Source organism: Phaethon aethereus, assembly GCF_964289735.1.
Source record: "Phaethon aethereus genome assembly, chromosome: 25".
Taxonomy (NCBI): Eukaryota; Metazoa; Chordata; class Aves; order Phaethontiformes; family Phaethontidae; genus Phaethon; species Phaethon aethereus.
The window spans coordinates 3973008-3998162 of NC_138601.1; the positions used below are offsets into that span (position 1 = coordinate 3973008).

Sequence of the window (25155 nt, forward strand, 5' to 3'; positions counted from 1 at the left end):
ATGTGCAACAGCCATCCAGACCAGCTGTCTACGTGTGGGTTCACTGTTTTCCAGACTGCTAGGGCTTTAGAGGCATCTATAGTACATGAATCCAGCAAAAAGCCATGTGTCATTGAGCATGCGCTCGCTATATAATTATATATTTTTCTTCTTAAGTATTCAGCATCTGAAGGTGTTCAGAAAATATTGATTCAAAAGTATGTGAATAGTGTTATTTTATAATGAAACCATGGATTTTGGGGTGGGGGTGAGGGAGGTCTTCCTAGCGAAATGTCAGGATAATGAGAAAAGTTTCAGCAGAATGCAATCACTCCAGGGCCTGAGGTAAGGGCGCTCTCACTGACGTTGAAAAATCCGAAGCTTGATTTCCAAGGCTTAATCTGTCCTAGCGTTAAGACAGTGTTGGTTAGTTTGTGTCCTCATAGCTAACTAATCTGTGCTCCGGCTTCATCTCCCTGGGACTGCTGGGTCTAAACAAAACCCTTCTGGAAGGAAGTTCTGCAGAATGACTTTCTGTTGCACCTATCTTTTTGGATGGTAACTTCCTACCATTCTTTAAACCAAAGATAGTTCATCTGATGCCCAGGAATTTACTTGAGGAAAAGCTTATGTGTTTCTTTGAGGACCTGGCCTAATGGAAAATTGACTTTTTTCACAGGGAGAATTTGCTGGACACTAGTTTTACTTGTGCACAGTAGGATAGAATCAAGCTCAACCCTTCAGTGTGTGTGTTTTGTTTTACAGATGTGCAAGTGTTCTTTTAAGGTTTCCGTAAAATATTAGGGCCCTATTTAACAAGTTAAGTCAAACAGTGAACCAGAGAGAACATTTGTAATGCTAGCATATTTCTAAAATTAACTGGAGATCCCCATACAGGTACCAGCAAAATGTATCCAAGTGATTTTGCATTTGAAAGGTAGCCCGTCTCTGAAAACTGAGTTCCTGATGGCTTACTGGCCTCAAATACTGTATCTTGATTGGGGCACTAATAGTCCTTATTTCACTCATAAAAGAGCAGCAGTTTTTAAGTGCTGGGGATTCATGAAGTAATTGTAAGTTATCTGCGTGAAATGAAACTAAGAAAAGCAGATGTATAATTAGCTAAAATACTGCTTTATAGACCAACGCTGAAGGTGTTCTGCTCTTGTATTGGAAACATGTAAGGGTCCACATGCCTCCACTCTTCCCCCCCCCAAAGAAAACTTGAAAATTGCTTTCAAAATGCAGTAAAATTAATAGTTTTAAGTGAATGCTCATAGCAGGAGAAGGCAAGTTTTAATGAAACCGAGCTCCTTGAACACATGATAAATAATGTGTTTAATTAAAAGAGGAAAAAAATAACCCTAAGAAACCCCGAACGACCAAAAGCCTTGAAAGGGTTTAACGATCTGAAGTGTTTTTCCTGTGCCAAACTCAAAGCAAGCCAGTAGTGGTTTCACTTTCAGGCTCTCCTGCACTACTATAAGGATGCACTGTTTGGGTTGCAGGCACCTGGGGGGATATCTTTTACGAAAGCCCTTGTTCCATAATTTATTTAATTCTAGTGAGAGCACTTCTATTGATCTTTTCCAAACCCGGAACTTGACTCCAAATTGTCAAGACACATGGCCTGACTCTTGGCCTGCACTTCGCTGTCACTTGCACCGAAGGGAGGTGAGGACGTGACACTACTACTCTGTTCTAGGGAGCTTTTTACATCACTTCGCTGTGGTGTAAATGGCTGCATATGCTGCAGAGGAATGCGAAATCATTCCTGTCGTCTTGATGACAGAAGTAGGGTGGTCAGCACTCCTATGGGGCCTGGTAGCACTCTTAAAGCCTTGCAACTAGCACCTAAATATACCAAAGATTGGAATCTTTTATTCATCACACTTTACCCTGCAGACGTGCAGCAGCAATCAAGAGTGTGGTGATCCTGTCTGCGTAGGTTTCTCTCTACCCTTGGCTTGTCCTCACTGTATTGAGACCTTTTTTCCTTGCTATCCCACACGTTGTGCTTTGGGAGAGAATAGGGCATGAGGAAATGGTGTAACTTTTAATGTTTCAAAGCAACTAAATCCTCAGGATCCGTTGTGGCTTTTACCTCATATGCATCATGGAAGGCTGTTCCAGAGCAGAGCAAAGAGCATCGTGGACTGATGGGCTCAGTCCTCTCCCCTCCAGAGCTTCTGGTCCTTCCCACCACCTATGCTGAAATGTGCCTACTCTGTGTATACACTTGTATTCCAGTCTGTATTAATGAAAGTAAATAGCAATTGTACAGTGACAGAGAACATGGGGTGCCAGCTTGGACTTCTTGTATTCCAGTACCTGACCCAATGCCACCCGTTCGGCACAGGAACAAGCCAAAGCATTACTTGTATGTTTGGAGATGCACTTTTATGAATGTAGTTTATATCGCTCTTTTTTAGCTCTTTTTACATCATGTAAACGGTGATGCCTCATACTTTTTTTTTATTTATATCGTAAAAGATCATATTTGGTGATTTTTATATATATCGACTCGACTGTTACGGGGTAGGGGGGAGGATGGGAAATAAATTTGACGCCTTTATGAATTTAAAAAGGAAAAAAAGCAGCTGGTTTTGCAGAGAATTTGCTGATGGTTTTTAACAAGTAGAGCCAAGCCAAAATGCGTTCTTTGTTTCCTCACAGCCCTCTTGATTATGGAAAAGGAAGATCTGGATTCCTAAGTCCACTGCTACAGTGAATAAACTTGGGGCCCTGGCAGCGAAAAAGTTTCAAGTGGACATAAATGTAATTATACCTCTAAATTGAATTACGTCTGGCCTCTTTATCCTGGCAGAATTTGAAAAAAAATGGGAATAAACTCATTTAGGGGAGAGTGGAGGAGGGAGTGCCAGGCTAACAATAAGCTATTGTGTCCATTCCAAATGTCACTTTGTGTTTTCTGCTGCTCCTTCCAGGGAGGGATATATAGTGAATATTTGAGTATTGGGATCCTTGATGGAAGGTGCGGCAGAAATGGAGAATATTCTATATGAAGAGAAATACCTTGTAGGAGTCTCATTATCCTGAAACAGTTGAGACTGTGAGCAGGAAAATGTCCGAGATTCCCATCAGAGAGGAACTTGGGGGAATGGGGGATTTGGCTGTCCCTAAGCTTGTTAGGAAACAAACTGCTGGCATTTTGGTCGTGGTGTGACGATTCTGTGCATTCCAGGTTATTTGCTTGTTCTCCAGTAAATCTGATCTTTGCCTATTCTACCAGCAGTAGGTTTTGGATTTTTTTTTTTTTCATATTTTTGGAGTAGTATTCCAAAGGATTTGAAGATGCTCTGAACAGTTCCCGTTGCCATTAATTACCAAAACAAATTGACCAAGAGGGAGATTGGTAGCTGCTCAGGTGACACACGTTATTTCCAAGTGCCCAGAGAGCCAGGACAATTTGTGAAACCTCAGTAAATACATATCCCTGCTGTACATGCTTTCTCTGGTAGGCAAAGGCCAGATTAGATCTTAGGGCTGTACAGGGGAGTTGAATGAGATCCCAGCACTTGGTGCTTAGGTTAATAGCTGCTGGATGGAAAGGTTTTATATATTTGAATATGTACAGTCCTGTGGCTGTCACCTCGGTACCTGCCCTTGGAGCTGGGAGTATTCAGTCTGTCTTTAATTTTCAGAAAAAAATAGGTGCCCTCTGTAGTTTAATGGCATTTGGGCTTCAGGTCTTTAAACCCCAGCCTTGTTTAGGAGCAAATCTCACTGAGCAGCTCAGAACTTCCCGGTTAGAAAAGGTAGATGTGCCATGGGGCGGTTCAGAAATGAAGAAAAGAACTTTATCAATACCTGTCTGACATAAGCTGTGCAGAGCAGGGAGAAGTTGCTTTAACCTGGATTGTGCAGAAGACCTTGAACCAGTAGTCTATATATACCGACCGGGGGCTTGCAGTGCAAAGCCAGGCCAATGTATCATTTTATTTACAATAAAATTATCATTTATATGAAAGCCTTTTTGGTGGTTGTTTGCAATACAGTGTCTCTTCCTGTGTAAGTGATGCCTCAAGATAAATGAGTAAGACAGTTAACTAGTTTTCCTTCTAAACAAGAACTTTAACTGAAGGAGGACATTTTTCCTTTCAGGAATTTATTCCTTGGGACAGATGGAGAAGTGTCCTATTTGTGAAGCATTGCTTCCTGGATCAGGTAAGTGTGTATCCTCTACAAGGCTGCCTCTGAGGAAGGTCACATTCATCCATTTTCACTCTTCAAAGAGCGAGGTGGAATGGCTCCATCCCTCTTGTTGTGTGTAAAAATAGCAACGTCTTCATTTCACCTTGCAGGAGAGTAGCTGGACTGGTTTATTGGCTCTTCATGTGGAGATCCTACTGATGGAGAGCAGGAGCTGTGGTTTGCATTTGGATTTTGCTGTGGTGGTGAGTTCTTTACTTCAGGTCTTGGTCTGTAAGTGTTCTTGATTCATCACTGTCTAACAGGGTAGATTGTCATCAGGTGGGGAAAAGGTGGTTGGTAACAAGACCAGGAGGAGATGGTTAGTATGATAATGTCTGATTCCCTGCTTCAGCTGGGAACTCTGGGGAATACTGCAGAGTAGCTTGCTAAGAGGATACTTCCAGCTCTAGTTTGTGGAGCTCAGGCTGCTTGAAAATGTTTTTATTCTAAATATCTGCAAAGAGTTGAAGGTTCCTGAATTGTTTCTCCTTTGAATGTGTTGTCTAGTCAATTTAGAAAGTAAAAACTTGGAGAAGTAGGGCCTCTGGACTTCAGGCAAACTGGAGATACCATGAGCTCGCTTCCAGAACTGAAGGCTCCCAACAGAAGTGGAGGAATCTGGGTCGCCTTGCGTAGACCATACTCGGGATTTGGGACAGGATCAGCTTTGCTGCCCCAGAGTAGGGCAAGGGAATGGGTAACCACATTTCCAAATATCTTCAGGCTTTATTTTTTTTCCAGCATACTATCTTAGGAAAGGACAGAAATAGTGCTGCTATAAAATTTGTCTACACTACTTGCTGAAATGCTCATTTTTTCCTGGTACTGCTCTGTTTGTGCAGCTCCTGGTCTTTGGTGTCACAGTCACTTAAGCAGTGGTTTGAATGCTGCCCTGGTCCCTTGAGATGCTGGCCTCCCCGGGCCCTAACCACAGCCTTCCCTCTAGTCGCCTTTTCCCAGGCCATGGGATAGCTAGTTGTTATGTCAATTAAATACTGAAATATTTGTTAATGTAAAATACGAACAAGTAAGAATAAATGGGTTAACAAGCTGATGCAGTAGAAACCCCTGCACATGAAACAAGTACGTGTGTGGTGCTTGTGTGCCGTTCCAGAACAGATGAGAACCAGACAAATGAAGTTGTCCCAGGACAAAAATGTTGTGTGGAACCAGAAATAACCACCTCCCACTGCTTCTTGACACCCTCCTTATATGTTAGAACCTGAAAATCCTTCCTTTGTTGAAGGAGGAACTTAGAAACTCAGTTACCTTTACTTGAGGCGGTCCCTCCTGAAGCTGACGTGTTCATTCTCCTTTCCACTCAGTATGTTCAGCGGTAACATTTGCTTTATGAACATGAGATTCATGTCTTGGGCCTGTATGATGGCATGTTTTCTTCTGAACTCCCCTCCCACTCCCCCCTCGCAAAAAATAAGTAGCTCTATAGTAATTCTGCTTTCCGTAAGTAAAAATGATTCGTCACTGGTGAGGCCACACTTCGACTCCTGTGTTCAGTGTTGGGCCCCTCACGACAAGAAGGGTGTTGAGGTGCTGGAGCGTGTCCAGAGAAGGGCAACGGAGCTGGGGAGGGGTCTGGAGCACAAGTCTGGTGAGGAGCGGCTGAGGGAACTGGGAGTGTTCAGTCTGGAGAAGAGGAGGCTGAGGGGAGCCCTCATCGCTCTCTGCAACTGCCTGAAAGGGGGTTGTGGTGAGGTGGGAGTTGGTCTCTTCTCCCAAGTAACCAGCGACAGGATGAGAGGAAATGGCCTCAAGTTGCACCAGGGGAGGTTCAGATTGGAGATTAAGAAAAATGTCTTTACGGAGAGGGTGGTCAAGCATTGGCACAGGCTGCCCAGGGAGGTGGTGGAGTCACCATCACTGGAAGTGTTCAAAAAACGTGTAGATGTGGCACTTCAGGACATGGTTTAGTGGGCATGGGGGTGTTGGGTTGGTGGTTGGACTTTATGATCTTAAAGGTCTTTTCCAACCTTAATGATTCTGTGAATACAGCATGTGTGGTCCTGACTTGCAACTTCACCATGCCAGTCCGCAGCTGGTGGTTGAGCAGGGGCTGGGAGAGGGAAGTCTGGAGGCTTAGGTTGAAGGTGGAAATGGTCAGACATGAAACACTGACCAACACACAAAAGAAATGCAGCTGAAAACCTCTACTGCTTTTTTATTTCTGGTAACTAGTATGGCTGAGGGGAAGGTGACTTAAGGTATGTTTCCTCTTTAAATCCAGTTCTAAAGCAAGTGTAATTTAAAATCTCTAAAGAGATTGGCTATTCGACACTACTGTCGCTCTTTCTATTAGGACAGTAAAGTCTAAACTAGGAACAATGTCTTCTGGATTTAATATTGCTTGGGTGTGGGTGTATTGCATTATATCCAGGAAATGCTGGCATGGTTAGCAGTCATGTCACTTGCTCTTCTGGTGTTGATCTCTGCCTAGTGCTCTGTGTCTTGTCCAAAACTGGACATCTGGATGGTATGGATGTATCTGGATTCTCACCGATATTTTTTTTTCAAAAAAAAAACCCAGTTTTTATTACTTGAATCTGTTGGCTTGAATTTTTAGGGTCCGTAAAATATCCTTTCTTCAGCTAAAAGGCAGGTTGGTAACGGAAGCCTCGTGCGTGCGTGGAAAAGCAAAAGAAAGTTGTGGTGTGTGTAATGCAAATAAAGGTTATTTGTTGCCCCACAGCCGTACTGTTTCTTCGGCGGCAAGACCAGATCTGTGCTTTGGGGGAGAGGAAGCGCAGGTGGCAGCGTGCCATTTTCTATGCTTCGGCTTAAGGGCTGGTTTCAGTGTTGCAGCAGTCATCGATAGACCCTGGAACAGCCCTCGTGCTGCTATTAAAGACGCTCTTCTTGAGCGCTCGTTGCATCGCCTTGGAGCCCAAGCGAGCTGCAGCATCCTCTGCTTTGGCTGCAACTTTTCCTGCTTCTCTGGCTGCTCTGTGCTGCAGCAGCAGAAAGATGCCCCAGCAGGGACCAGGTCATGACCTGAAAAGAACTTTAAGTAGCTCATCTCAGCAGGACTGGGTGCAAGCTCTGTGCAGCATCCTCGAGGAGGTTGCAGGCAGTATCTATCTCCCTCGCTCTTGCTTCGCTTGCCAAGTGCTGCAGGCTTCTTTCTGAACCCAGCTGTCTGGACAGCTTCTGTCTCCACATCGCTCTGAACCATCTTTGTCGCAGGCTGGCGTGGGGTGCCGCGGTGCGGTGCCGCGGTGCAGCGCTGCGCAGCCTCACCAGGGGGAGCGCAGAATGCTTCCCCCCACCACGCCAAGTTGATGACTGGCTTCTGGCCGCTCAGAAATTTCAAATAAAAAGCTGTAATTATGTTTGGCAGCTATATACGCTGAGAACTTGTGGTCCTCCTTCTCTTCGTGGATATTTACACCGTTAAATCTGACCCTCAACCGTGGGGTCTGAACATCCTGAATCCTGGTAACTCCATACATACAGATTGCCAGTTTAGACTGCTGGTCAAGGGAGGCTGCTGGCAGCTGGAATGAGAAAAGGTGGCCCTTATGCTTAAAGATGGAGATCTGAAGCGAGGGTGTTGCAGTAAGAAGTCACTGTGTCCGCTCAGAAATGAGATTTTTTTGTGTGTTGTTCAAAAGGTATGCTAAGGTATGGGGGATTCAGAACGGAGGTTTCCAGTCCCAGTGGAGTAAGACTAGCTCTCATCATAAAAACAGCTGGATATTAGCTAAACATTAGGACAAAGAGACAATATTGGGGGCTTTTTCTTTTTTAATCTGTTTTACAGAAACCTCAGTCAGACATTTTAAGCCATTCTGTAGTGCTGCTTCTTCTGGTACACCCTGGGAAAGCGCGCGCTGTCATTCGTGCAGTGCACCACCTTTCAAATGTATCGGGCAGATAAGATAGGCTCAAGGTGTTCAAAAAAAATCTTCCCACGTGTGTTACCGCTAGGGTTTCCCTGTGTGCAGAGCCTGGCGTGTTAATCGGGGAAGCAGGAGTTCGCGTTCGCAGCTTTGTCTGCAGCAGCCATTCTGTGAAACGTAGCTGTGTCGAACGTCTCTCTCCCCCATGTGAATCTGATACTCATGAGATTCGCTTCCCTCCCCTGGTCTGTGGTGCCTGGGTCAGGTTGCTGCAGCCTGTTTCGATAATATATAGCCTGGTCATTGGTTTCTGCTTTTAAAATCAGAAAACGATCATACAGCAGGCTGGAGATCTCACACCTCTTGTGCCTGCACATGCTCCTTCCGTTTCTGCTGCACCAGCGTGAGTTTGCTGTGCCCGTATGAGAAGAGCTTATGGGAAAGTGGTAGCGAATGGTGAGGGCTACTGTCTTGAGACAAAATCCCACATTTAAATTTTTGGGTTGAAGGAGAGAAATGGAACATAATTGTTCTTGCTTAATGGTTTGGTTTGCTTTGTTTTAACTGAAAAGCCAACATTTAAAAGCTAGGGGTTTTTTCCTCCCCTCTCCTATCCCAAAATCTAGCCTAGTTAAAAAAGCTTTGTATCTGATTGCCCCGCTGCGCAGAAAAGGGCAGCAGCCTGCCGAGGTGAGGGAATCGGGAAGTGAGGCCAGCAAGAAACAGGATGCGAAACCGAGGAGTCTGCTTTCATTTTCTAAGCCAACCTTAGGAAGGAAGGGGCCGCAACCCGAACAGCATCACAAGACCCTCGCCGCAGAGCAGCGCCCGCTCGGTTTCTGTTCTATGACGGTGAATGTTGCAGGGCTGCTCAGGAAGCGGCTTTTGTTGTGGTGTAAATCTGTTGCCCGCGTGTTGGTGTGAGGAGGAGTAGGTGACACCTGCGTGGTGGGGACAGTTAAAGCACTTAGTGAGGCTGAAACTCTCCTGGAGCCTTGCCCAGGGTCTCTGTATACAGTCCCTGCTGTGCTGGCAGTGTAAATCCCCAGGTGGTTCGCGCCCAGAAGAGCTGACAGACCTGCCCTTTAGAAAGCCCTTAACTAAAATGGAGAAATAACTTGTCTAACAGGAGGGACATCAGGCTCCTGGAGTCATCCAACACGTATCTTCCCCGAGGTGAGGCATGACTGCAGCCAGCTTTGCCAGTGAAGGAGAGCTGTGGAGATGCTGCCCGGCTGTTGGTGCACACCCAGAGCCCCAGAAGGACTCGTTTTGGGGGAGCAGTACCGCAGTGACCCAAGTTAAGAACGCTTCTCTGTACATACCATCTGTTCCTCCTGGGACCCCTCTGTGGACTACCCATACCCATCTTTTTCCCTCTTCAATCCTTAGCTCCAGTTTTCCTGGCTGCGTCTGGATTCTCCCAGACAGGACGTGCTCAGTGGGAGCTGATGTCATCAGTTGGCGATGGAATTAGGGGCTCTTGCTGTTGATATCAAAGGCTGTTGCTCTGCTCGGTGGGCTCTGGAAAGCCCAATTCCTGTAGCATTTGAAAGACGGGAGGTTCCTGAACACTTACTCTTTCAAGCTAGTCTTACAAATTGTGTGTGGAGGAAGGAGGTAAATAATAATTAAAAACAGACTCACCTGGTTTTCACTGCGTTAGGCTCTCCAGCCCAGCAGGTCTTGTCAGGCTCATTAGTTTGTATGGACTATGCTATCCAAACATCACAGCTCAGCAGGTGGGGTTGATCCAAACCAGACCCTGTATTGCCCCAGTCAGCCCAGCTCTGATGCCCGTCCTGCCCGTTGCGCCGGCTGCAGAGTGAATTGAGCCAGCATCTGCTTGTGGAGGCAGGGCACAATGTTTATTGACACGGAGAGGGATGCAAGTAAAGCCACAACATGTATGCAGGGCAAAAGGGCTGGATCTAATTCACAGGACGGTGAATTCCCTTTGAGGGTGGTCTGAGCTCCACGTGGAAGCTGGTGTGCGGCTGCAGCTGGGGTGTGTAGCTCTCAGGGTAGTAATGCTGGTGTGCAGTTTGAAATCCCAGGTTCAGTCCCCAAAGGACCGGTCTGCCTCAGTCATAGCATTACACACGTGTATCCAGGAATACTTTCTTGATCCTGCATAGGCAGAGGCTCTTTTCTCAGTAACTGGGCAGTAAGACGCAGACCTGACCATGACTCCCACCTCCCCGGACCCCTGGGAACACAGGACAAGACAGGGAAGGCTCAGAAACCTTCTATTATAAAAATAAAAGAGCGCATGGCGCAGTGTCACGCGTGAAGCTGCTGTGCCAGGCTCCAGCGCAGAACGTACCGATCAAAGGCAAATATAAAAAAGACAGACCACTGTTAAACAGTCGCAGGGCAACATCCTTAAGGCTGAACAATCCCAGCTGAACTGAGCTGATGTAAACCAAGGACCCTCCTTATTCAGAGCCCCAGCAAGGCAGGACTGGTGTGGCAGGAGCTGGGAGCTCTGCTGTGACTTACAGGCTAGGTTAAGCCCCCAGATCATCTCCTTTTCCCTGGTGGCAGGCCTGAAATGTATGAACACGGCTGGGGTTCCCATGGGGGCAAGTGCTTCTGGTCTGATCTCATCAGTGAGAGGGCTTCAGGTCTGGGGGCTCTACCCCGGTCACCTCTGCCCTGACCTTATGGACCCCTCTAAGCATCCTCCAGAGAGCTGGGCCGCCTCCCTTCCCTTACTGCCCACAGGCTCTTGGGTCCCCTTTGCTTTACATCAGCTCAGTTAGCCCCCGGCTCAGCACTGCTCCATGCCGTCTCTGCTGGGCTCCAGGGAAGGGTGGGCTGGCCCCGCTCATGCCGACTTGGTCCCACTCTCCACCTCCTTGTGCACCCACAGCTCCTTGTGCTGCTTGCGCCCAAAGCCCTCGTCGTAGTTGCCTTTACTCTTGAAGAGCTGCTGGAAGTGGGGCTTGCAGTAGAATTCCCCGTGGAGCGCCGCGTAGCTGCCCAGGCTGGGGAAGGAGGGCAGGGTTAGCTGGGCTCAGGGCAGTGGGACTTGGCTGCAGTCTGCGGGGGAGCGTGTGAGGCTCAGGGGCACCGGGACAGGGGAGGAAGGAGGAGGAGAACATGCAGAAGGGGACCCTTAGGTCAACTGCTTATTCCAGCCGGCTCAGGACATTGTGGGCTACAGTGAGCAGCACTAAAGGTGTGTAAAGAGGACGGTCCCACAGGGCAGCTCAGCTTTGGCTCTGCATTATCTAGGAGGAAACTCTGGCTCAGCTCCGAGTTACCGTGGGGTGCTCTCCCAGGGAAAAAACTCTTCTTCCATGCCAGGAGGGATTTAGCTGAGACTTGGGACCAGGGGGGCAGATAAAGGCCATTTTTTGCTGTAGCGAGTGGGCTGGGGGTCTCTAGCTACCCCACAAGAGGAGCAAGGGCTGTGATGGGTGGGTGGGTGCGCTATTTGGAAGGGGCATCCCCCACCCAGGCGAGGGAGCGCTGCGGTGACACCCATCCACATCGCCGTCAGCAAGCACCGCGGCAGCCTCCTGGCCCGGCTCACCTGAGCTTGGTGTGGCAGTGCTTGCAGCAGAAGCAGGCGTTGTGGAAGACAAATTTATCCGCCACCAGCCGCTCCATGGGGTAGACGGTTTTCTGGCAGGCCGTGCACATCTCCTTCACTTGCGCCTTCAGGCTGAAGGACTGGGCAAGGGGAGACCAACGGGAGAGAAGGTGAGGAAGGGGTTTGGGAGATCCTGCGCCTGGCTCCCACCACAACCCTCTTCCCTAACGTCTATGCTGCCATTTGGTGGAGCACTGGTTGGAGTGAAGCCCCATCTCCCCTCACCCTCCCTGTACTGATGCTGGGCTGGACTGGGGCTTCGGCCTTAGGCTTTCTGTCCTTCCCCCCTCGCCGTGAATCAGTAGAACGCGGTAAAATTGCAGGTACCTTGGAGCGCTGCACCGTGCTGCCTCCTGAGTTGTTCTTTGCCTCCTAAGACGGGAAGAAGAGAAATCAAAATGAGAGCCTGGACTGACAAACCTGGCGTTAAGGAGGAGCGAGGAAAAGACATTATGTGTTGCAGTGAGAGAACTAGGCACCAGGAGGCTGTGGGACTTCCCCGGCGCCGTGGGGGCAGAGCAGCCAGCTCTCATCCAGCACTGCGCACTGAGACCTCAACCTTGGACACTGGACCGTGTCATGGCTTTGTTTCTTCCATGGCCAAGGTACAGCTGACCTCTCTTGTGGTGGTTAGCACCCAGACACAGATCTAGGAGATGTCACAGCATAGACATTGCAGAGCACAGCCCTGGGGTGACAACCCTCCCTTGCTCCCAGCAACCACTGACGAGTAGCTCTCACCATCTGCAGGCGTCGACTACTGTCCTCGGCTACCCAGTGCCACTGCCACGCGTGTCTCAGGCCGCGGAGGGCTGGCACTAGCCGCTCGGGAATAACAGCAGCAAAGCAGAGGAGCCCTGCTTCCGCATGCCTGGGGGACAGCTGGGGCCTGTGGTGGGCAGAGCGGGGGACTGGGCTTTGCTGAGCTGCTGCGGCACAAGCCCCTGGCAAAGTTCCCGCTGTGACCTGCGCTGGCACATCGTCGCCTGCTGGCTTGTACATCTACCAGCAGCAGCTCTGCTTTGGTGCAAGATGCTGCTTGTGCTCCTTCTGGCCAACATTTATAGGGCTGGAGAGTGATAATTAACCCTTCTCTTGCTGGAGGTGTGCACAGGGCTCTAGCAACACTGCCAGTGTGGGTCTTTGCCTGCCGTCGAAGGGCGGTGGTCTGCCAGTTCCCCCAGGGCATAACTGGGGTGCCCCTCGCTCTCGTGGAGCATGTTGTGCTGGTTCCCCCCCAGCGGATGTTTTGTTTCTGAGTTCCTCAGACCGACAGTGGCCCGTCACGCCGCTGCACTGCGCAGGAAACGCCTGCGCCATAAGCGAGATCGAAAAGCCTTCTCAAGTCCCCGCAGGCTCTGTGTGTGTGTGTGTGTGTGTGTGTGTGGAGGGCAGGCGTGTGTGTGGGGCACGGCCAGAGCCGAAGACCTGCTCCGTGGGGTTCTGCAGCACGGTGGGGACGGATGTTACTCAGACCCTGCAGCTGCGGGAGGAGCAACAGGGCAGAGAGATCCAAACACCGAGGTGCCTGTACCTCTGCCCCCAGGATTTCAGAGCAGGGTCTCGGTGCACGCTCTCCCATCTGCAGCTGCAACAACTCTTCTCCCAAATCCAGCTCCCGCTCCTCCCCTTCACTTGCCCCACTCTGCAGCCCCACAGTCCTGCACCCGCCCCAAGCTGCCTGTTTGTGCAGGCACCCACTGGGTCCCCGTCAGCCACCTGCAAGTATTTTAGCCTGCTTTTGCACTGATGACAATGCTCCCTTCTTCTTTCAAACAGTCAGGATCAAAGGGGTGAACACACTTTCAGCAAGGTGGACCAGCCAGGACCGCTTTACAACAGACTGGCTCACCCTCTGCACTGTTTGTTCCCAAGGCTGGGGCAGTGCAGCCCCGGAACATCACCCCACTGCCTCCTTGTCCTTCCTCTTGCCGCTCGTTTGGCTCTCCCCCTTCTCTCTGCCTGCAGACTGAGCTTCCATCCCCATTCCTCCTGCTTTGTCCTTCCCCATCGTTTCGCCTTTGTATTTTTGGAAAGTTTGTCTAAGAGACGCACAGGAAACTCTCACTTTGCTGAGCTGCCTCTTCAGACGTTTCCCAGCTGCTCTCATTGACTGAGGTCAGGGACGTGATTTTCTTCTCACTCCCACAAGGCTGGAAGAGTAAGCCAAAGTCAACAGTGGGACATGGGCAGCGAGGAGACTCGGGCCGTGTAAAACCAGTTGCATCCCTCGGTACTGGTAAAACAACCGCAGGTGCTCTCCTGGGGTTAGGATTTAATATACTATTTCCAGGCTCAGCTGACCAGAGCTAAGGAAAATGCTGCCTCTTCGGAGCTGGAATATATCCATTCCCAAGGCTACAGGCAATCCACTGTTGCTCGTCACTTCTCGGCAGCCTTCTGGCTCCGATCAGGCACACTATCTATTTCATATCTGATATATCCTCCCTCGGGGAAGGGCCATATCCTGTCCCAGCAGGAGATGTTCTTGAGCCTTTATGTTTTTCCATCTCCAATCCTAAGCAACTTGCATGCTCTCAATTGTGATCACAGAAAGCCATGGAAACACAAACAAACAGACAGCAACTCAAGACGAGAGCAGGGTGAGCGGCTCTGTACGGACCGGAGCCTGGACACCGGCGTTGCAATGTGCTCAGCAAACAGCACCTTCTGCTGGAACATTCCTGCCCCCAATTTTGTTGTTTGAGTAGCAGTGACGGTGCCTTGGATCACCTAAAATATCAGGTGCAGAATATAGCTTCTGTACACAACCCTCCATCCCTGAGAACCAAAACCCAGTTTGAAATTCCCATACAAACCACAGGGGATGCTACGTACATGAGTTGGGGGTGGGCTGGCGGGTCCCGTGGCCTGGAACATGGTTCCTTCCCCTCCTCCGTCTCTATTTAATCCTGAGCTTGAAGTCTGTGGGCCGATGTTCCCTGGGGAGGCGTCTAAGACAGATCTCTTGCAACACCTGGAAAGGAAATGTCAACAGGAGCGTGGCTGGTTTCATCACCCCAAGCCCGGCAGCTGTGCAGCGCTGCAGGAGCTGGTGCGTGACAGCAGCGTGCTCAGAGCTTCCTTCGTTGGGTCAGTGCAGCCTCTCTGGTCTAGGTATTTCTTGAGAAGAGATTGAGATCCAAGAGATTTAGGCACACCGGACTGGACTGGCAGACAGGAGATGCAGGTCTGGAATACTGCTCAGTTTTAGGAAGCTGGCAAGTGATCTGAGGCACTGAGCTCTAGTCCCATATAAAGGTATTGGGCTAGGATGGGAGACAGCTGCTGGAAACATGAGCAGAAGGTGATGTGACAGCTTCTGCTCCAAGCCCACATGTGGAAGGCAATTGCCAGGCAATGGCCAAGCCATTAGCAGCAAGGCTACGACTCCCAGCCAGAGCTGCTGTCCTGCCGAGGCAGCGAAACCAGCACCCAGTGTTTCCCTAATGCAGCCACTAAAGGACTGGTGTTGCTGGAGCATGGACTGTGACTTTAGTCTAATTTTAGCCCAGAAAAGCCTTGCTGAACAGAGTGGATCACAGCTCAGCAGAGTGATTTTGTCTTCTCTGGGAAGCCCACGTCACCTTTAGGCTGAGACCCGTAAGCTGTGGCCTCTGTGTGACGTGCTGGGTGCCCAGGAGGACGCGTTTGACAGGTCTTGGACCAGTTTTAATGCAGCACAAAAAAACCCCACCAGCATCGCAAATCTTCCCTTTTGGTAAAAAATAGCTGAAAAGGCGCTGACAGATCCTCGGGGGTTTTTCCCCATTGCGCCTTACCTTCAAAACACCCATAAAAGGTCAGGCTTGATGAGCCCTGTTTTACGTATGCAAAACAAGAGATGTGAGGTTGAGCAAATGATGCCGAGGGAGGAGCGGAGCGGGGAATAGGAGGGAGAAGGGGTGGCTGTGCAGCTCTGCAATGACGGGGACGTGTTGGGGGCTGGCAAACCAGCACCCCCGCTCCTGTCTGGGGCTGCTTTCCTCTCCTACTGAAATCTCTCATCCTCATATTGTCACCCCAAAAACTTTCCTGCTGCCCAAGGGCTAGGGTAGAGCCTGAGAAAGCCCGAGGGCAGGAGATGTACCGGGGTGGAGGGCATGGGCCTGGGCATATCTCCACAATGCCAATCTCACGGTGACATTTGCAAACATGCCCTGGGTTTTGGGGGCTCTTTGGCTGCCTAAAAAATCCCAACACCCAGCAGCTAACCGGCTTGTGCGGTGCCCAGCAAAGCACCCAAAATTAGTGGCTGCTTTCAGAGTTGAGAGACCTTTGCTGCAGGTCCTGAGCAGTGGCTGGTGGGCTGGGCTCCCCTCGCAGCCCTGGGGGACTGGACAGCCCTGGTCACAAACATTTCACAGCCTCGTCTGAGAATACGGCTCCGATTTTACCTAAATCATTTCCCGTCTCCTCTGCGGTTTGCTTGTTATTTCCTGCTCGCCGAGCGGGGCGGATGGCAGCACGCAGGCGGCTGCTGCCGTACGGCGTGTGCCGGGAGCCGGGGCAGAGCTGTCCCCCTGCAGGGGCTCGTGGCCCAAGCCCACAGCCCCTCTCTGCCCACCGTTGCCTGGGACAGGACCTTCCCTCTCAACGTCGCCGGGGTCTGTACGGTGCATACAGCCCAGCGCAGACCCCGAGGGGAACTTGAGGAACCCGGAAAACCGCTCTGGTCCCTACCCCATGCACACCTCTAATGCGAACGCACAACCCTCCCCCTTCTCACCTGCCTTTCACCTTCTACCCTGCCTTTGCCACAAACGTTTCTCCAACCCCAGCTTCCTTTCCTCTTCCCTCACAGCTCTTCTTCCTCCCCTACCCCAGCCACCTTCTTCCCTTTGGTTTCTCCCATCTTCCCCTTGGTCATCCCCCTCTTGCCCTTCCCCATACACACATGCTCCCTGGCTTCTTCCATCTACTATTTGTTGCTTTGCTTCTCTTGCCCCCAAACCCTGTTCCCTTCAATGCCATCCCACTTACCCTACCCCATGGGCTTGATGTTCTCCATCCAGCCCCATTCTCCAGGTCTCCTTTCTCTTAACGTCTCTCTGCCCGCCTGTGCACATACCCTGCTCGCACTCCGTGCCCACACTCTCGCAGCCTTCGTTTCAAACGAGAGGTCCCCTCGGTGTAGCTGCCCTACAGGCATGTGAGTAGAAGTTGCTAAACGTCCTTCCTGCTGAAGGACAGGAGGCAAGAGCAGAAATCTCGAAGGGGAAGGGTGTGCTGAAGCGATAAGGGAAACAGAACAAGTTAGAAACCACAGGAGGGTTTCTAGGAGGCTCGCAGCTGCTGTCTTTGCCCTTCCAAGGAGACATTAGTCTGCGCAGGATGGGATTTGAGCCTGAGACAGTCAACATGAGCCTCCATGAGCAGAGGAACCCCACTGGCACAGGCTTTGCTTAAGGAGATGCTGCCACATTGACGTTATGAAGCCTTCACAATGGCTAGGGCAACCCTACAGCGCGCAGCGGGGGCTCGCTGATCTTCCGAGGAGCGCGGAGGGCATCTGTGACAAAGCAAAAAGCCAAGTCTAAGTCTCCATGGTGGAGGCCAGCACCGCAGCTGCTAGACCTGACTTCTCCAAACCTCTGTTCCCTAGGGCTCCTCGGCAGCCTGGGAAGGCCAAACTGAGGGCTGTCCTCTTCCAGTCATGCAGCCAGCAATTTCAGGTATTTGGCTCAGGACAAGGTGAAAACCCCTTTGCCTTACAGCCTCCATTGTTCCTCCCCCTCCTGGGAGCATCTGATGGCTGGTGTGGACAAAAAAAACCTTTCTCCAAGGAATCTGGGCGTGTGCCGTCTACCCAGGGAGACGGAGCAGCTTCTGATGGCAGCACTGGTGGCCACAGCACAGCAGACACAGAGGGAGGTGGATCTTAGTGTGCTCCAGAGACTCGGCGCCACAGCCAGTGGGATGCACTTGGTGCCCGAGCTGCCAGCTCTGCCTGCCCATGTCATCACCGGCAGCTGCCGGTCCTGCGCTGGGGGCTCTTCTGGTGATGCCAGCAAGCTGGTGTTCGACCTGGGACCGTGGCGTTGGAGCTTGTCTGGCATCCGCAGGGGACGTGCGCCTGATGCCGTGTGAGAGCAGCTAGAGAGGTGCTACGGCTCTGTCTTTTAGCACCAAATGGAGAGCAGTTTGGGGTGAGGAAGGCAACGTTCATCCCAGAAGCTGTGCGGTTGCAGAGCTTTTGCCCAGCAGCCTCTCCCGTCCCCTCTCGCCTTCCGGCCTGACCCTGGGGCAGACGTAGGGAGAGGGAAGCATCTGGGGTGGCCCCTCGAGGAAATTCCCCAATCCTCTTGGCAGCGACCTGTCTCCGAAGCATCGCGTTTCCCGCAGCCAGGACGGGTGCGGTGAGACTTTCCCCCTTCCCCTGACCAGTGGGGTCGCCCGGGCTGCCCTCACTGCCACGCCAGCCTGCTCCCAGCGGGCCCCAGCCCGGCGCAGGCTAATGGCCTCTCCGAAAGCCGATGGGTTTCCGGCACAGGAGAGCAGCATGACTGCGGAGGGCGAGAGGCCCCTTTCTGCCATATGGTTCCCATTAGCAGCCCTGTGGAGTGTATGTTTACTGCTGGGATCACTGCACCATTGCAAGAGGCTTTCCCAAAGGCAAAGCGTGGTGTGGGGGATCTGGGCCCCTTCCTCCTCCGTCCTGAGAGGATGTGGAGCATCCCCGGCAGCACGGCGAGGCACGGGCGGGGGCTCAACACGTCGGAGAGGCTGTCAAGCCTCTCCCCCAGGAAATCGTGGCCTATGCCAATTGCTATGGGGCCTGATGTCCCCGAGGTCACGCGCAGGATTAGTGCAGCCTACACACACGGGACAACTGCTGACCCTCCAGCTCCATGGCCTCTCTCAGCAGGACTGCACAGGGAGGAGGTGAAGAGGAGCTGGAAGAGCCCATCTCCTGAGCCTGGGAATCACCCAGCTCGCTGCCCAGCTGGCCCCTGTTTCTGCAGCCTCGGGGCCTCACACGGCCAGTCCACACCACGAAACAAAGCGTGGTGCAGAGTTGGCGTCAAACGGGCCGGCGCCAGAACTGGGCACAGCACTGCCAGCGTCCCCAGCGCTGCTTCATCTTCTCAAGCGTGGAAAGAGACAGCAAGATGCAGTTTGGGGAGGATGATGGAGCGAGCCCAATGGTCATGGCTCCAGCTTTAGCCACAGAAGACCTTAATTCAGCTTCAGATCTTGGCTCCTTTTGTGGCTCCAAGCCAACCACTTGTCCTCACCAGTATCTGGGACCCAGGGCAGGTCGCTGCTGGCTTGCCGCAGGGTGGAGGACTCCAGGCAGCAGTGGCTGGGCCACTTCTGCAGACACCGCTACCCTGTTCCTCGGGTTTCTGGAGAGCAGCCCCACCACACAGACCTGCGTCTGCCTGCACCCCATGGCACGGAGCTACCTTCCACCAGCCTGCCCCACTAATCCGCTTTCCGTCCACGTTCTGCGCCCAGATTGCCTCTTGAAAGGCTGCCAGCGGGCAGGAAATCTGCAGCCGAAATGCTGAGGGATGCTGACAAGGAGCAGTTGTGGGGAGGAACAGGCCTGCCTTTGTCAGGGCAACAATGGAGGACCCACACAAGAGAGGAGGGAGCCCGAGGGAAGCCCCTGCCCACCCGCTCTTGTCTCCTACCTTCATCCCTGCCTTGGCTTGCCTCCCCTGCGGAGGAGGTGCACGGCCCTGGAAGGACCAGGGCCAAGGGGGACAAGGCTGGTCCCCAGCCCCTGCCTCTCAGCGAGGGGGCAGATGGGGCAGGAGGATGCTGCTGGGATTCATCCATTTTCCAGATGCAGAAACTGAAGCACAGAGCAGCCCATTCCTGGACTATGGCAGTGTTTAATGGCATCCATCAAAAATCATGGTCTGAAGGGAATCCCTGCTCCCTGGGATCTCCTACCTTGCCTAGGAGCTCAGATAGAGCAGACAAATACAGCAGAAATCCTGCTGGAAGGATGAGAAGAGCCTCTTATTCCAGGCAGAGACAAATCCTTCTCAGATGACAGAGCAAGCGGCAATGGCCAAAAATTGGGACGTTCAGGTTGAACATTAGGCAAAACTGCTTCACTGGGAGAAAGACGTGGAAGCTCTGCAGCATGGTACTAATTAAGTGCAATATAAACGTGGTGCAAAAAAGCACAATAGGCAAATAGCAGTTCGTGCTCCTTCCCTCCCCTTTTGAGTTTTTCCATTGTCTCTTTCCTAAACCGTGTTCCACCTGGAAACCTCACCTTCTGGTTTCCTACATAAATGTATATCCGTTTACCGTTATACTGGCATTATGTTCCTAGTTCTTCTCCTACCATCACCTCTGCCTGTCAGAGGGATTCATAAAGAGTAACCACGTTTCTTATTAGTCTTATTCTAGCAGGAGAAGCCAATTCCTTTTAAACTGTTCTCATAAGGTGGGTTCTCTGTTCCTACAGCCATCTTGGTGCCCTGCTGCAAAGTAGGCGAGCTGGCCTGGATGCACCACACTGAAGGAGATCTCAGGCCTTTGTATTCCAGTATGAATGCTTCTCTGGAACTGAAAACATCTGGCCTGATGTGCTCTTCTTCTGTCACCTCTGCCAGAAATCCTAGATGCTTTTTCTTCTTCAGTGCCTTCCACATGCTGAGATCCCTCCAGGCTACAGCAGCGTCGTGTTGCAGCTCCACAAGGACCTGCTCTGGCACAACTTACTTTTGCCATTTCTAGGACTCCAATCCATCTTCCTGTTTCACTGATCTGTTTTTTCTCACCATGGGCAGATCTCCTGACTTCTAAAGGGACTGTTAACAAGTTCAGTCCCTAGATCTCTCCTTGTGGAAGGATCCAAGTGTCCTCCTTCCATTTTGCCATCTCTTCCCTATCCTCTTTCCTGTCTCCACCTAAAATAATCATTTCCTTAGGGTACTGTGTCAATCCAGATTCATGAGGCCCTGTTGTTTCAGACCTCAGTTGTCATACCCAGGGAAGATACTGAGCCAACTTGACATGATCTGTGTTAAAACCACACTGCATTTTATTCTGCTTCCCAACACCACGTCTTTGATTACTCTTCCAAAACCTGTTCTAGAAACTCACCTTTTATTGTACTCCAATTAATGGACCATTAATTGCCTGTAATTTCCTCTTTCCCCAGCCATAACCTGTGAATGTTATGTTGGTTAATCTCCTCTCATGGAATATGACCTGTAAAACACCAGACTTTGGACTGGTGGGTTAGCCCATCTCTTGAGCTCCCAGAGAGCCCCTGCTGAGAGCTTCTGCTGTTTCGCCATCTGCAGACGCAGCAAGAGCAGGAGTGAGTCCTGTTTCAGGCACCCCAAAACACAGCACAACCACTTTCCATGGTGCCTGCCTCCGCACCACCCCTGCGAGAGCTGCTGTCCTCCTGCGTTTGCTGTCCAAGTGCCGATTGTGTCAAAAAAAAAAAAAAAGCCACCAAAATCTTATTCACAGATTAAATCTCTGAAAAGATCGTTCTTTTTGAGCTGCCCTGTCTATTTTCAGCCTTCACCTCCATCCTCCCTTTTAGGATCCAAGATGCCATACAGGCCAGTATAGGATCTCGTGCCCTGCAAGGCCATGGGATTTCAGTGGAGCGGGTGTGCTGGGAAAAGCAAACCCCCGAGAGGCATGTCAGAGGTTGCTGAGGCTCCTTGTGTCTCAAAACCTTGAGCTGCCATATGGAGAGGGTTATGGGCACTCCAGAGGAGTGAGAAATATGTCTAAAGTGTGATTAATATTGATTGCAATAATCCCTTCACCCAGATTTAATGTTTTCCATCCCAGAGCTTTTGCTAACAGCTAGGTAAGCTCTGCAACACCCCCAGATGGCAGATAAAAATGACTTAACTGGAAAGTGAAAGGCAGACACCTCCGGGAGAACATGGCAGCTGCCTGACAATGGACAACAACCCTGCAAAAGGATGGCGAAAAGAAGAGAAAAACTCCATCGCCATGTAGGACCAGAGAGTGTAGTTGTGGGCTCACAGGACTGACTTGCTGAAAGAAACCAGAAGAGGAACTCCCTTCCCTAATGAGAACACTCGTGGGATTTTTGTTGACTAAAAAAGGTCAGGAACCTGGTTTTGAGCTGTAAGAAAAAGAAGATGCATCCAGTCACTTGGCAAAGCCCAAGAAGCTGGTTCTGACAGACCCTCACTTCTTAACTGGGAATTTGCTTCTTGCAAAGGGCTCCCATTTAAAAAGGATGTTAATGCTGGAGCCGTTTCGGACTAGGCTTAATCGGTTGCCCTGCAATTATTTTGTAATCTACATGAATAATGCTGCAGATGTGCTACTCCTGGCTTTAAATACACGACAGCTCAGCTGAGGCACCAGATGTCTTCCCTGTGAGAGCCCTCACACGATGCCTTCCGTGGACAAAGCCCAGTTTCCAAGGCATGATCCAGGCTGCTGAATTATCATGTTCTTTCAGAACTGATGCTCACCCATCCCGTGAACAAAAATCAGCAGAAAATTGATCAAAAATATGACCTAAAAGGTAGCTTAGCTGGTCTCAAGTGATCCAAGGGGATTAGACAGATCAGACTGGCTCAAAATGTGGTAGTTACAACACAGGGCTGGGACTCGGGAGACCTGGGCTTGATTCCCAGCTCTGCTGTTAATTTTTGGGTGACAGTGGGCAAATAATGTCATTTTTTCTGTTCCCTTTCTGCACACCCCCCATGAAAACAGAGCCACTCTCCTTTGTGAAGCCCTGGGAGATCCCTGGCTGTTAAGGGTTATGTCAGAGCTCAGGGTATTTGTGTTGTTATTAAATCTCACAGTCATGCAACAGCCTCCCCAGGGAAGTGATGAAAGACCTGTCGCTGGAAAGGTTTAAAGCCAGGCTGGATGAGGCGGTAGGAGACACACCATTGAGAATTAGCAGGCATTAATGAAAGGAAATAGGGAGTCAGGATCTAACAGGTTTTCTTCCACCTCTGCTTTTTCTGATCAGCTTAATAAAATGGATCTGTCCAGCCCCCCTCTGGCATGTCCTGCAGCACACAACAAAGGGCGAATTACAGCCCAAACGGGGTGCACAAGCCCCGAAACGCTTCCCCCCAAGATGCCCGCTGCAGAGGATCCAGCGAACACCGGCCTCCGCTTGCTCTTGTCCCCATGATACGCTGGGCGCAAGCCCCTCACCCCCCCAGCCCACGCAGGGCGCAGGGTGCTCGCCCCCCCCTTCAGCAGCATCGCTCCCCAGCAGGCTCCTGGAGCTCAGGCAGCATCTCCTTGCCCTCGCCTGACCCCGGCGAGGCCACCCAGGGCCGAGAACAGACCCCCTTGTGTTTCCCCCCACCCTGAATCTGCTTCCCGCGACCACCTCGGCTGAGCCTCCTCCCAAAGCAAAAAAGTTCCCGGTGCATCTGGGTGGGACCTCCTCTGGGGGGCTGTGGAGGGGAGGGTGAACCCCCCATCCGCTGCGTGGCCCCTGGCCAGCGGTGCTGCTTCCCGGGGCTCTCCCTGTCTTTGCATTCTTCCCTCCTCTCCATCCCTTTCTCCGCGGGCGCCTGCCTCTCTCCCTCCCCACTGCTTGGTCGTGCTCTCTTCCCCAGCCCTCCCACCGCTGAGCAGAGCCGCGATCCGCGGCAGTCCCTGGGGTGGGTGAACCTCCTCGCTCCCCACATCTCGGGGACCATCATTGTCTCCCGCCGAGCTGCCCGCCGCCTCTCAGCCCCGTTGTTCTCCACGAGCGGAGGCTCACCATATGCCTGGGCTCCTCACGGCGACGCCGAGCAGGAGGGTTTCACCCCAGGAGGGTGGGTCTGTCCAGCGGTGGGCCTGTCCAGCCGTCCCCGATGGCAGGGTGTTCTCGCTCCCTTTCTCCCCGCTGCAGAGGCTGGGGCTGTGGGAGCGGGAACCGTTTCCTGCGAGCTCCCACGGCTGCCTCACGAGCCCTTTTATCGCCGGGCTGCCGCGGTGATTGGCTCTCGGTGTCGAACCGTCTTCCAGCCGCTCGCTCCTTTGTGTGAAGCCACCCTCTAACCCCAAACCTTCCCCAGCCCCTCTCTTCCCGGGGGTCCCTCTCCCCAGCTACCCCCAGATCCCTGCAGCCTCCCCAACCCGGCCACCGACCCCAAGAACTCGCCTCCGTTTTCCTCCCCGCCGGCAGCGTGCATGCAATTACCGCACCGGCATAATTAGCTTTTGCCCAGCCTCTCCCCCCGCTCCTTGCCGTGTTCTGCACGTGCAGATGGGCTTCGCTTAAGACTTTGGACGTGGCCTCGGGCTCTCTCCGCATGGCACTACCCCACTCGTGTAAGGTTTCCTGCAAGCATCCTGGAGGATCCATCCCTCCAGGGTCTGCAAAGCTGAACTCCCCCCCGCCAGCCTCAGCAAACTATTTGCAGAGGAAGGATCTTATCAGGCAGCGGCAGGAAAGGGGGATCCCATTGCCCCCAGCTCCTCACCCCCCAGGGGAGCAAAACTGAGCCCTGATGGTTTCAGAAATCCGAGTTTTGCTCCACAGGAGGTTGAGGAGCCATGCGTGGGAGCCGTGCTGTGTGAGGTGGTAGGTAGATCTGCCAGGGTAGGTTCTCGTGGGACGAGCAAAATCACTGCCGGGACAATAAAGGCAGCTTCCCCCACACCGCCCCTGAGGTTTGGGACCGGGTGGCTGAAGTTTGGAGGGCTGGGATTTCCCCAGGAACAGGGCAAAATATTAGGAATAAATAGGTTAAATATTAATAGTTAAAACATGAAGGGAACTCAGGGGCAGTCTGAGACCAGCCAAGAAAGCGGGGATGGCCGGAGCTGTCAGAAAGGCAGAGGGACCCTGTGGTGCTGAGGACATCACCTTAACCTCCCAAAACCCTCCAGTGGGGGATAAATGGAGGCAAAATATGCAATGGAGCGGTGGGAAGAGCTTTGATGGTGATGATGCAGGAACAAACATTCTTGTTTGGGCTCCTCAACACAGCGTGGGGCTACTGGAAAGAGCCAAACGCCGGCTGGAGATGGCCCCGCGTCTGAGCCCAGCAGCAAAGGCAAGGTGATCTTTGCGTGCAGAGTTTGCCTGTAATTGCCCATACAAAAAATAGGGTTAAGGAACTTATGGCGGTGTTTACTGGACACAGAGACAGCGGTGATATGATTTATCACCTCTGTCACTCTGCATTGCCCAAATGGCATCTGTGATGAAAAGGCTCGCTGCCATCGGGAGCAAAGAAAAGAGGGATTTGACTCGATAGTAAAATTAGCTGTTGCCGAGCAGGCCCAGCGACAGGGATGGTCATACGTACCACACAGCAGGAGACTGGCAGGGCCGCGAGAGCCGGTGTCCATCTGGGCAGGGGGAAGAGCGGAAGCGCATCCAAGGCATCGCCACACTGACCCGAAACGAGGGCAGGCGCGTGGGAAGCCTGCAGCCAACCAGCCCCGCTGAGAGCGCAGCACCCGTGTGCCGCGTATGTATGTGGGCATACGCACACAAGCGTGCATGTGTATGCACATACGTGCATGCGCACAGCCAGGCGTGCACACACGCACGCACACATGCAC

The 25155-nt window shown here is 51.8% G+C and overlaps 1 protein-coding gene across 1 annotated transcript; it reads right to left on the reverse strand.

Moving 5' to 3' along the window:
- Nucleotides 1–10878: 10878 nt before the first annotated feature.
- Nucleotides 10879–14710, reverse strand: LIMD2 (LIM domain containing 2; the record flags this gene model as incomplete). Its single annotated transcript, XM_082010693.1, has 4 exons — nucleotides 14488–14710; nucleotides 11977–12021; nucleotides 11590–11729; nucleotides 10879–11038 (listed from the first exon to the last, which is right to left on the reverse strand). Exons 1-4 carry the CDS (start codon nucleotides 14527–14529, stop codon nucleotides 10879–10881), a joined length of 387 nt encoding a protein of 128 aa, XP_081866819.1. The 5' UTR covers nucleotides 14530–14710.
- Between the last annotated feature and the right edge of the window lie 10445 nt (nucleotides 14711–25155).